The sequence below is a fragment of the Lolium perenne genome, chromosome 7, assembly GCF_019359855.2.
Source record: "Lolium perenne isolate Kyuss_39 chromosome 7, Kyuss_2.0, whole genome shotgun sequence".
NCBI lineage: Eukaryota > Viridiplantae > Streptophyta > Magnoliopsida > Poales > Poaceae > Lolium > Lolium perenne.
Window position 1 is genome coordinate 36,974,270 of NC_067250.2, and position 12,854 is coordinate 36,987,123.

Sequence of the window (12,854 nt, forward strand, 5' to 3'; positions counted from 1 at the left end):
ACGAAAGATACTGTTTTTTCGATGTCTGATGCACAGATTCTTGAGAAGGCACGAGTACTTGGAGTAACAATTTAAGTCACTAAAGTTGTTAAAAGATAATGAGCTGCATCGTACCTTAACAATGCTAGACAATAAAAAATATGAAAATGAGGCGGGAGAATTTGCTCCCCACTGTCTGGTTGTGTCTAGAGCATCAAATTTAAGTGAGGGTTTAGATGACGAGGAGAGCTTTCTTGATGAGGACGTACCAGTGGTGTCGCATCCTAAAAGTAAAACAAAAGTTAAGCGGAATAAGAAGTCTTATGATAAGACGAATGTGAGGCGAAGTAACAGAATTATAATTAAAAAATCAAAATCGTAATGGAGGGTTTAAGAGGTATGACTTGGAATAGTGAAGGTTTCAGGGATCCCGGAAAACACCTTTTTGTAAAAGAGTCGATTCGGGATTATCGCTTAGATTTTATCGCTCTGCTAGAAACGAGAAGGTCTAGTTTTGGTATACCTTTCCTGCGAGATCTTGCGAGCGGATTTGAGTTCGCATGGTTTTGTCTACCACCTCAGGGTAGATCTGGTGTGATTTTGGTTGGCATAAATTTGGCCACACTAAAGGTCCAAAAGGTCGATAGTGGTGAGTTTTGTATTAAGCTTACTCTACGATCAAAATGCGATGGGTATGAATGGGCTCTGCTGCCTGTATATGGTGCGGCCCAGGATAATCATAAGCATGAATTTCTTTCTGAATTAGTACGCATGTGTGATGTTGAACCATTACCTATGCTGCTAGCGGGGGATTTTAATATCCTACGTAGGCCAGAGGACAAAAGTAATAGTAATTTCAATCCGCGGTGGCCATTTATTTTCAATTCTATTATCGAAAATTTGAATCTGAGAGAAATCGCTTTGTCCGGGCGGCAATTCACATGGGCTAGTCGGAGAACGACTCCAATCGTCTGATCGTGTCCTTGCTAGTGTAGACTGGGAACAAAAGTTTCCTTTGGTGACTGTTAGAGCGTTGTCACGTTCTGGGTCAGACCACACGCCGCTATTGATTGACTTTGGGACTACCGCACATATTGGAAACAAAGGAAAATTCTCCTTTGAGTTATCATGGTTCCATCAGGATGGCTTCTATGAAATGGTAGCAGAATGGAATATGGTTCCTCCGGGGAAATCACCTATGCATACTTGGCAGAAGAAAATTCGTCATTTGCGATGTTTTCTGCGCGGTTGGGCTAAAAATATTAGCGGGAAATATAAGAAGGAAAAAACATCGGTTACTGAGTATTATTGACAACCTTGATATTAAGGCCGAAAGTACACCGCTGTCGTTAGTTGAGAGGGAGGAGCTTAAGAAGGCGAATGATATTTTAAATAAATTAAGGAGAGATGAAGAAACCAAATGGGCACAACGAGCTAAAGTTAAGAATATTTAGGAAGGGGGAAATAATACAAAGTATTTTCATCTTATTGCAAATGGCAAGCATCGTAAGAACAAAAAAATTCAACTAGAACAAGAAGAGGGTACTATTGTAGGGGATGAAAATCTTAAAGTGTTTATTACGGAATATTACAAGAAACTATTCGGTGCCCCGGAGGAAATAATTTCTCAATGATTGAGAACCAAACACAGGATATCCCTCAAATTTCTAATAACGAAAATACTATTTTGACGGCGGACTTCTCAATGAAGGAGGTGCATGCAGCCATAAAGTAGATGGAACATAATAAAGCTCTAGGACCTGATGGTTTCCCGGCGGAATTTTATCATCAATTTTGGGACGTGATTAAAAGTGATCTAATGGCTTTGTTTCCTTTTTTGAAAGCGGATCATTATCTCTGTATAAGTTGAATTTTGGAGCAATTACCCTTCTTCCCAAAAAAGAAAATGTTGTGTAGATCCAACAATATAGACCCATATGTTTATTAAACATTGGTTTCAAAAATTTACCAAAGTGGCAACTAATCGTATTTCTGAAGTGGCTCATAATGTGGTTAGGTCCACTCAGACTGCGTTTATGCCAAGCAGACACATTCTTGAGGGAGTGGTTGTGCTTCATGAAACTGTTCATGAGTTACATAGGAAAAGTTGGATGGGGTGCTTTTCAAAATTGATTTTGAGAAGGCATATGATAAGGTTAAATGGCCATTCCTCCAGCAAGTGCTGCGTATGAAAGGTTTTGATCCTATTTGGTGTGACCGAATTAAACAATATGTACAAGGAGGAGTGTGGGAATTCGTGTTAACGATGATGTTGGCCATAATTTTCAAACTAGAAAAGGATTAAGATAGGGAGATCCTTTATCGCTATACTTTTTAATATAATAGTGGATATGCTAGCCATTATTATTGATCGTGCTAAAGAAGAAGGGGACGTTGGTGGCCTCCTCTCTGACTTAGTTGACGGAGGTTTATCGATTCTACAATACGCTGATGACACCATTCTATTCATGGAACATGATGTGGTAAAGGCGCAAAATATGAAATTAATTCTTTGCATTTTTGAACAAGTATCAGGCCTAAAAATAAATTTTCACAAGAGCAAACTTTTTTTTTGTTTCGGTAACGCCAAGGAAATGGAGCAACTATATATGCAAATTATGGGTTGCCAAGCTGGTGTCTTACCGATTAAATACCTTGGTATACCAGTGCACTATAGAACTCTTCGAAATGCTAAATGGAATCCGGTGGAGAATAGATTCATTTCTAAACTAGGTTGCTGGCGAAGTAAGCTACTATCATATGGTGACAGACTTGTTCTTATCAATTCGGTTTTAACAAGTTTACCGATGTTTATGCTTTCTTTTTTAGAGATTCCAAAAGGGGTCCGAAAGAGACTTGACTTCTTTCGGTCCAATTTCTTTTGGCAATCAGATGAAAATCGAAAGAAATATCATCTATCAAAGTGGAGTATGATTTGTCGTCCTAAAGATCAAGGGGGTTTAGGAATTGAGGTACTTGAGCTAAAAAATAAGTGTTTACTTGGCAAATGGTTGTTTAAATTACTTACCGAAGATGGTGTATGGCAACAATTGTTACATAATAAATATCTCCGGAATAAGGCTTTAGCTCAGGTAGAAGCTAAACCCACGGATTCACAATTCTGGAAAGGTTTAATGAGGGTTAAGCAAGATTTTTTTTTCTCGAGGTGTTTTTAAGGTGGGAAATGGCTTATCGACCAGGTTTTAAGAGGATACTTGGCTTGGGGATGTGCCTCTTGCCTAACAATATCCGTCCCTATAATATTGTTCAACATAAAAATATAATGGTATCGACGGTTCTTAATCAAACCCCTATTAATGTACATTTTAGGCGGGGTCTAAATGATCACAAATGGATTGAATGGCTGGATTTGTGCCAAAAATTAATCACAGTGACTCTAACACTGGAACCAGATAAATTTGTATGGAACCTAACTGATTCAGGACTTTTTACGATTAAATCTATGTACCTAGACTTGATAAATGGGCATACTAGATTTCTTCGTAAATATTTGTGGAAACTGAAAATCCCGTTAAAAATAAAAAAAAGTTATGTGGTTCCTTCATAATAAAGTCTTACTAACAAAGGACAACTTGGCAAAAGGGAATTTGAATGGCTGTCAGAAATGTTGTTTCTGTGATTCTAATGAGACTGTTGATCATTTGTTTCTCAACTGTCCATTTGCAAAGATAGTTTGCCGTATGGTGTATTTTGCTTTTAATATACCCGCACCAAATAGTATTAATAATATGTTTGGTAACTGGTTAAATGGAGTTAGCAAATGTGATAAGGCTCGAATATGTATTGGTATCTCAGCTTTATGTTGGTCTCTTTGGACATGTCGGAATGACATGGTCTTTAACAAACAGAAATCTACTAATTTCTTGCAGGTTATTCGGCAAGCTGCGCACTGGATTCACTTATGGGCGTTCCTTCTCCCGGAGGAGCAGCGGGAGCACATGGTTTCTGGATGCAACCGGTTGCTGACGGTTGCTCAGGACTGCTTTTTCCGGGCTACTGGATAGCGACACATTAGTAGATTATCAAATGGATAGTTTTTTATGTGCCTCATTTTTCTTTGGTTGATTCATGTATGGATGTTGGCCGATCCATGATTGTAATCGTTTAAACTACCGCATACTCTAAACTTTTTTTATTAAAGAAAGTCGTGTGCATCAATTGATGCAGGCTAGGGCAATGCTCCCATTTCAAAAAAAAAAAAAAAAAAACTATTCTCGCTAGAACCCAAAGTTAACTCGCTAGCTCAGGCAAGATAAGCTTTGACGGAAATAGACCTACCTACGTCCGTCCAATGCTCCTCTATGTCACTTGGTCCGCCTACCAGATCGCGACTCCGCCATTGCCGCCTGTCTTTGACCAACCATTACGTCAAATATTCGGTCTCAATGTGAGCTGTCTTCCACGTTCAGTCTTTAGTAGCGTCAACTTCTGCGCGCCGCACACAGGACAGGATCGTGTGTAGCTGAGAAGTGAGAACGTGCTCTATAGTCTATACTCCACTCCACTATATATATCGGCATCAACAAGCAAAGCAAGCATGAGCTACTTAACAATGGCGCTAACACACCCGAGACCTGCGGCTTCCCTCCTACTAGTGGCAGCCATACTTTCCGCCGCCGGTCTGGCCACCGCGATCTCGTCCTCAGGGTTTACAGGAGGCGTAACCGTGTTCTGGGGCAGGAACAAGAACGAGGGCTCTCTCGCGGAGGCCTGCGACACCGGCAGGTACACCATCGTCGTCATCTCCTTTCTCGATGTCTTCGGCCACGGCAAGTACCACCTCGACCTCTCCGGCCACGACCTCTCCACCGTCGCTGCCGGCATAAAGCACTGCAAGTCGAGTGCCCTGGTGTACCTCTCCATCGGCGGGTTCGGCAACCAGTACTCCCTCCCGACCGCCCAATCCGCCATCGACCTCGCCGACCACCTGTGGTACACCTACATGGCCGGCTACAAGAACGGCGTGTACCGCCCGTTCGGCGACGCGGAGATCGACGGCATCGACTTCTTCATCGAGCACGGCTCGCCGGACAACTACGACGTGCTGGCCAAGCGCCTATGGAACTTCAACAAGGGCTTCCGTGCCAGGACGCCGGTGCAGCTGTCGGCGACGCCGCGGTGCAGGTACCCGGACCCGCTCGTCGGCAAGGCGCTTGCCACGGGGGTGGTTGGGCGCATCAACGTCAGGTTCTACGACGACTCCTACTGCGCCGCGCACTGGAAGCAGGAGTGGGGCAAGTGGACGGCGGCTTACCCGACCCAGGATATCCAGGTCTACGTTGGTGTGCCGGCGTCGGAAAAGGTTGTTGGGTACATGCACCCTGAGTATGTCCACTACGGCGTCGTCCCGGTGGTGAAGAAGGCCGCGAGCTATACGGGGTTTATGATCTGGGATCGCTACTCCGACAGGCTGACCAACTACAGCAGCAACATCGTTCAGTGGACTTAAGATCTTTCCTCCGTTCTCTTCCTATGTGACGCTATGTCAAACAGTAATTAACTGCTCATGTGTGTACCGTGTAGTAAGTATCGTTATGGTGTACGGTGTCTGCTTTGAAGAATAAAATGAGGCATGTGAAAGAATAAAGAATTCCGTATTGTCCAGGTCTGGTTTATTTATGCGAAATTCTATTGAGCAAACGTTAAGCTTCTAGAGCATCTGCAGACATAGTCCTTCAAACCGCTTCAGATAAAAGCGTCCGATCGATCAATTGGAAAACACCGTTACGAGGTATTTTTTGCAATTTCTAGTATTTAAACATACAACCAATTGGAACATATAAATAAAAATGATTGGCAATTAAACACACAACCACTTAAAACATACAACAAATAAAATTACTTAAAGTTCAACTTGATCAAGTCGAAGCCAGATTTGTTGACTCTCCTTTGAGCCTCCAACGTATGCTCTATGAGATCATTTTGCAATTGAGTGTTCGAGTCACGAAATTCTACATCCATGGCAATGAAGTCAGAAAAATCAGCGGGCACCTAGTGATCACATCCGCAAGACGACCCTCACACTCATAGGGACCAAAATGCCTGGTTTGAACATTTCGATATTCGTGATACCCTTTGTAGAAACTTTGCCAAGCAAACAAACAGTTCTTTCATGACTAGTGCATGCAGCCAATAATTTCAAACATCCTAAAAAATCCTTCATTTGGCCCTCTCAAATAGGCCTTGCCAAATTTTCCCAACAACGCTTCGTAGAATCTGTACGTGTATTCGGTGAGAGAGACTCACTAATGGGCGAATGTAGTCGCCTTGTGTATCGGCAGGGGCTCCATATACAAGCATCTTCATGGCAGCGGTGCACTATGGATCGACGAGAAACCAGGCGTGCCATTGGCGTCGTGTTTCAGTTTGAAGTACTTGTCTTACCCTATCACGCCATGAAGAATTACCATGAATACGTCCATACTCATCATGTAGAGCCTCCGAAAACTGTCGGCATAGGTTACCCCGTCGATGAAGTAGTCTGTGTAGAAAATGGTATGACCCTCCATCCCCTGACAGCGCTTCGATTTCTTTCTTCGACGCTTGGAACCTCCACACAGTTGCCCCTTCTTCAGCTCGACGTCATAATTTTTTTGAAACCAAGCGAGAACCGACAAGAGCCCATGAACGTTAGCGTAGAATGAGACACAGTCCTTCCTCATTTGGTGGATCATCATCTTGTCATCTCTATCCAAATCTACAAGGCAAAATAAATCGTTAAGGAAAACAACGGCGGAAAGAGAGGCCAGAAACAACATCGGCGGAGCCTACCAAACAACGGTCGACTTGTGTGCGTGGTGGACACTCGGATAGCCGCTACGTTCGGGGCTGAGTCGGTGGCAAAATGAGAGGCCAAATGGGTGGCTGCATGAGAGGAGGCGCTGTGGAATCGGGCATCAAGAAGTTTGAGACACAAATACTCATCATCAGGTGCCGCCGGCGTTTGCTACTTTTCTCGCTAGGCCTCAAAAAGTTCGAGACACAAATACTCATCACCAACTACGGCAAGATGATCCGGTGGAGCATTTCTGGAGGCTCCAAGGAACCGCCTAGTTTGTTTATCTGTTTGCCATTGCGATTCAAACTTATTAAATTATTCGCGTGCTTCGTTGAACTTAAATTATTTGTTTACTATGTTGAATTTGTTGAACTATTTTCTTAATTCGTTGAACTTGTAATAAACTATTGTAGTTCATTTGTTGTTTAATATTTAGTTATATCAAAAATAGTGTATGGAAGAATGTAAGGGTACATTGCCCCTATGTGTGGTTTTGGTAATTAATGACAACCCCTATGGACTAATGTTTTCATTGAGTTTATATGAAGGAATATTCCATAGATTCTACTTGTACTCCATGTGTTGGATTCAAGTATGGATGTGTTATCACCAGAATTCGACCGAGTCAGAGGTGGGCCGCGATCAAGATGGGCTTGAAGAATATACATGGAAGAATATACGTGAATCGGCCTTATATGCAAAGTGTGGGCTAGTTTGCCCGTGTATCTGTAATATAGTAGATTACGTGTCGGTTAGTTAGAGTTTGGCTCGTGCACGGTTGGGATTATTCCCACGTTAGAAAGTCTACGAACTATAAATATGTATCTAGGGTTTATGAAATAAACAACAATCACGTTCACCACAAACCAATCTAGGCGCATCGCCAACTCCCTTGTCTCGAGGGTTTCTTCCGGGTAAGCATCATGCTGCCTAGATCGCATCTTGCGATCTAGGCAGTACAAGTTTATTCGTCATTCATGCGTTGCTCGTACTGAAGCCTTTTTGATGGCGAGCAACGTAGTTATCTTAGATGTGTTAGGGTTAACATTGTTCTTCGTATCATATGCTATCGTCGTGCAACCCTTAGACATCTAGCCGCCCTTACGCCTATCTTAGGCGTAGGGGCGGCACCCCGCTTGATCATTATTTAGTAGATCCGATCCGTTATGGTTGCTCCTTGTTCTTCAAGGATTAGTTTAATATCTGCATAGTTAGGCCTTACAAAGGGTTGAAGGATCCAGCGGCGCGTAGGGTGTAGTTTGCTAGCCCTAGACAGGATGTTCCGGGGATCAACCTCGTGTTGGTTTTTAGGCCTTGTCTAGGATCGGCTTACGATCACCGTGCGCGGCCGCGAGGCTCAATCACGAGTAGGATGTTCCGATTATGCGGTGAAAACCCTAAATCGTCGTAGATCGTTTTAGCTTTATCTTGATCAAGCAGGACCACCATATATTCGTACACCTCGTGCGAATCATGGGTGGATCGGCTCTTTGAGCCGATTCACAGGACAACCTGAGAGCCGATCGAGGCTCGTATTTAATGTTTACGTGTATGCCATGCAGGAAACTAAGCGAGGCATCTCCATCACCTTCCTGACCAGGTATAGGTCAGGTGGCACGCCCTTGCACCAGCATCGGACGTGCGTGCCGGAGTCTTTGCGGGCCGTCGCTCGGAGGGACCAGGGCCAGCCGCAGCCCTAAGTTGCTCCCGGCTCTCCTGTGTTGCCCGTCGCTGCTCGCCGGTGGGTTTCTGACCGCAACACATTCTGGCACGCCCGGTGGGACAATCTTCGACATCAACCGCATCGCCATCTACATCTGAGATGGCGGACGGCACCCCAGTCACGTACGAGGATCTGACCGAGGAGCTCAAGAAGAAGTATGACGAGGTCAAAGCGATCCTCGAAGCCGACCTCATCGGCTCCTTTCACAGAACCCGCTCACATGGCATCAGGTGGAAAGGGTTCTCACCTGAAGGCGCGCTCGATGGAGTGGACCTGTCCGCCCCGTCCGAAGAACGCACCAGGTCCCTGCGTCAGGAGATTAACTTCATGGTAGCTCATTCGCTACACCGCCACTCTGAGAACCTGGTGAACACTTTGGAGCGTGTTGCTCTTCGGGTGATCCAGGAAATCATGAGGCACCAGTACTCTCCGTCAGGACCAGCTCTCGGGACATACCAAGGAGAGATGCCACTCCAGTCCCGTCCACCGCTGCCATTCGCGTTGGCAGCACCAGAAGTGCCGAATTCACCGGCATTCGTCGTCTACAAGATCGGTGGTGACCCTAGTGACTACCAGTTCTTGCACGAGGCGCCTAAGGAGATCCCTCACGGGTACACGTGCACATACGTGCCAGACTGCGGTAACTGGGTGCTCACAAACCAGGCCGCAACAGCAGGGACTTCTGGAACAACAGGAGGAACTTCGGGAACGGATCTTGAGAAGCAGACGTGGCTAGCTAAGTATGCCACTCCGACAAACCTCCAGAGCTCAGCTCCTGCAGTTGGCTCAGAGCTGGAAAAGCAAGCATGGCTGGCTAAGTATGCCACTCCGGCGAATCTTCAGAGTTCGACTCCTGCAGCCAGCACCGCGGATCAGATCAGTACCATCCCTGAGAGACCAGTTCGGCATGGTGCCGAAAAGGAGGACAATCGGCTATTCCAAGCCATACCCCAACGAGTACGAATTGATCCCGCTACCACCCAAGTATCGGCTCCCTGACTTCTCCAAATTTAATGGATCAGATGGTTCCAGCTCCATCGAGCATGTGAGCCGATATTTGGCACAGCTAGGAACGGTCTCAGCATCGGATCCACTACGCGTGAGGTTCTTCGCACAGTCCCTCACAGGATCGGCTTTCGGGTGGTACACTTCGTTGCCACCAGACTCGATCCGGACTTGGAAGCAGTTGGAAGAACAGTTCCACATGCAGTATCACCCAGAGGCTTCCGAGGCCGGCATTGCCGATCTAGCACAAGTACGTCAGAAGCGTGGAGAAACTGTGGCAGAATACGTCCAGCGCTTCAGAAATCTTAGGAACCGATGTTATTCGGCTCGTGTGACTGAAAAGGAAGCAGTCGAGTTGGCAGTGGTGGGCCTTGCATCACCAATCAAGGATATGGCCTCCCAAGCAGACTACCCTTCACTGGCGCACATGGTTCAGAAACTGTCGTTATATGAACAGCGCCACCCGGACCTGTACCAGGACAAATTCAAGCGTGCGGTAGTCCTGGTTGAGGCAGATGAAGACGAAGGCTCTGCGGGAGATCAAGAAGTAGCAGTGGCTGAATGGACTCGGGGGGCAACCCCCGTGTCTTGCAAGTGGGTTAAGCCACCAGGTCCGCCCAGAGGGTTTGATTTTGACGTGACTAAAACTGAGCAAATCTTCGACCTCTTACTCAAGGAGAAGCAGTTGAAGTTACCCGAAGGCCTCAAAATCCCCACGGTACAGGAGCTGAACGGAAAGCCATACTGCAAATGGCATAACTCGTTCTCCCATACCACCAACGACTGCAGGGTGTGGCGTCAGCAGATCCAAATGACGATAGAACAAGGACGTCTAATTTTCAACCAGTACGCCATGAAGGTCGACACCCACCCCTTCCCCGCCGTGAACATGGTGGAGTGCACTTACCCTGGAGGGTGCCAGCCAAGCTTCTCGTTCAACATCAACATGGTAGGACTTGGACACCACTCTGGTAAGGACGGAGATGAGGGCAGCTGCTCTCGTAGCAAGGACACAGAGGAGGCCGCTCCACGCGATTGGCTCCGTCACGATGGCAAGCGCTACATCACAGAGGGAGAAGTGAAGAATGTAAGATATCAGCGACCTCTCTCTGATCACCTCCTCAACAAGTACGTGAGTCAATATAGCCAACGCCGACGATCCAGCGACGATGATGATAGAGACCGTCTGGCTAGGGACGCCAGGAGACATCGTCGGCATGATCGCGATGAGGAGGAGTACGAGCGCCGTGCCAAGGGAAAATCGAAGGAGCAAGACGACGAGGATAGGCACTGGGACTGCCCCTTCTTCAGACACTGCTGGGATTCAGGAATGAGCCGATTGCCTACAATCGGCAACTGCCCAGAATGTAGACAGAAGAGGAAGGATGCAGCTAACGTGTCCGTGTTCAAACGTCTAGGGCCTCTCCCACCTCGGAACAAGCATGCTGAGTCCCCTCGGGTGGAAGATCTCGAGGATTTGGAAGACGATGATGAAGAAGAAGACAGGTACCACCGGCCAAGGTGGTGCCCTGATGGACTCAGCCGTTCCCAAAAGCGTAGGGTTCAGCGACTGCGTGGCTTGGAGGAAGCCGAAAGGTTATACCTGCACACGCTAAGGAAGGCGCGGCCTGATCTGGCCGCGAAAATTCAGCGAACCCTGGATGAAGAGGGTCGACCACAAAAAATGGAGTGGCGCCCCAAGCAAAGGAAAGCCGATGATGAAACATCGGCTGGCACAAACATGGTGTTCATCCTTCCGACGGAGTTTAGTGCTCCAGGATTGGACGAGGCACCCGTGGCACAACTTGACTGCGGCCCACGGCCAGTTATCTTTGAGAAGCCACGAGAAAGAAGCTACAGACATCTGAAGGCCCTGTACTTGCGAGGTTATATCAATGGGCAGCCTGTCAACAAGATGCTGGTGGACACCGGAGCGGCAGTCAACATTATGCCATACTCCATGCTACGTCGATTGGGACGCTCTAGCTCAGATCTGATCAAGACCAACGTGACACTGAGCGATTTCAACGGCCAAGCGTCTGACGCACAAGGTGTTCTGAACGTGGATCTGACCGTAGGAAGGAAAACCATCCCTACGACGTTCTTTATCGTCGACAGCAAGAGCACCTATGCTGTTCTGCTAGGAAGAGATTGGATCCACGCCAACTGTTGCATCCCATCCACGATGCACCAATGCGTAATACAGTGGGATGGAGATGAGGTAGAGGTCGTCCATGCAGATGACTCAGCCGAGATTTCAACGGCTGGCATGAACGCTTGGGAGACAGCAGGCCAAGAGCCACTCTCAGGCATCAATCTGGACGACTGCGAGCGCATCCACGTGACGAAGGATGGGGTTAGGCTGGTCTTATCCACTGGCCTGACCGTGTAGCAGGAGCAAACCTATGGACAAACGTGGCGAGGCCGATCCTTGGGATCGGCCCCAAAGATCTATGGAGGAACATTGCAAAACCTTCATTAAGCGATTCGATCAACGTGGAGGCCGATTCCAGCAATCGGCCAAAATTATCCTCACCACACATTCTGGCACGCCCGGTGGGACGATCTTCGACGTCAACCGCATCGCCATCTACATCTGAGATGGCGGATGGCACCCCAATCACGTACGAGGATCTGACCGAGGAGCTCAAGAAGAAGTATGACGAGGTCAGAGCGATCCTCGAAGCCGACCTCATCGGCTCTTTTCATAGGACCCGCTCACATGGCGTCAGGTGGAAAGGGTTCTCACCTGAAGGCGCGCTCGATGGAGTGGACCTGTCCGCCCCGTCAGAAGAACGCACCAGGTCCCTGCGTCAGGAGATTAGCTACATGGTGGCTCACTCGCTGCACCTCCATTCTGAGAGCCTGGTGAACACTTTGGAGCGTGTCGCTCTTCGGATGATCCAAGAAATCATGAGGCATCAGTACTCTCCGTCGGGACCGACTCTCGGGACTTACCAAGGAGAGATGCCACTCCAATCCCGTCCACCGCTGCCATTCACGTTGACAACACCAGAAGTGCCGAATTCACCGGCATACGCCGTCGACATGGTGGAATGCACATACCCCGGGAGGTGCCAGCCAAGATTCTCGTTCAACATCAACATGGTAGAGCTTGGGCGCCACCCTGATAAGGAAGGAGACGAGGGCAGCTGCTCTCATAGCGAGGATAAGAAGGAAGCTGTTCCACTCGATCGGCTCCGGCAATTCCAAAAAATCCCGGTTACAATCGAGATGAAGGCCGATTCCAGCAATCGGCCCATATTATCCTTACCACACGTTCTCCCCGAATTTAGTGTCGATCTAACGGGTGAAGGAAAGCTAGGGTATGGGTTCACATCGGCTGAT

The 12,854-nt window shown here is 47.3% G+C and overlaps 1 protein-coding gene across 1 annotated transcript; it reads left to right on the forward strand.

The window, feature by feature from the left end:
• The first annotated feature begins 4,521 nt into the window (after positions 1-4,521).
• On the forward strand, positions 4,522-5,604 carry LOC127317802 (xylanase inhibitor protein 1). The gene has a single exon (XM_051348395.2). It carries the CDS (start codon positions 4,538-4,540, stop codon positions 5,447-5,449), a length of 912 nt encoding a protein of 303 aa, XP_051204355.1. The 5' UTR covers positions 4,522-4,537; the 3' UTR covers positions 5,450-5,604.
• The last annotated feature ends 7,250 nt before the right edge of the window (positions 5,605-12,854 follow it).

Coding starts and splice junctions, on each gene's coding strand:
- LOC127317802 (XM_051348395.2), top strand. CDS start 4,538: ATGAGCTACTTAACAATGGCGCTAACACACCCGAGACCTGCGGCTTCC.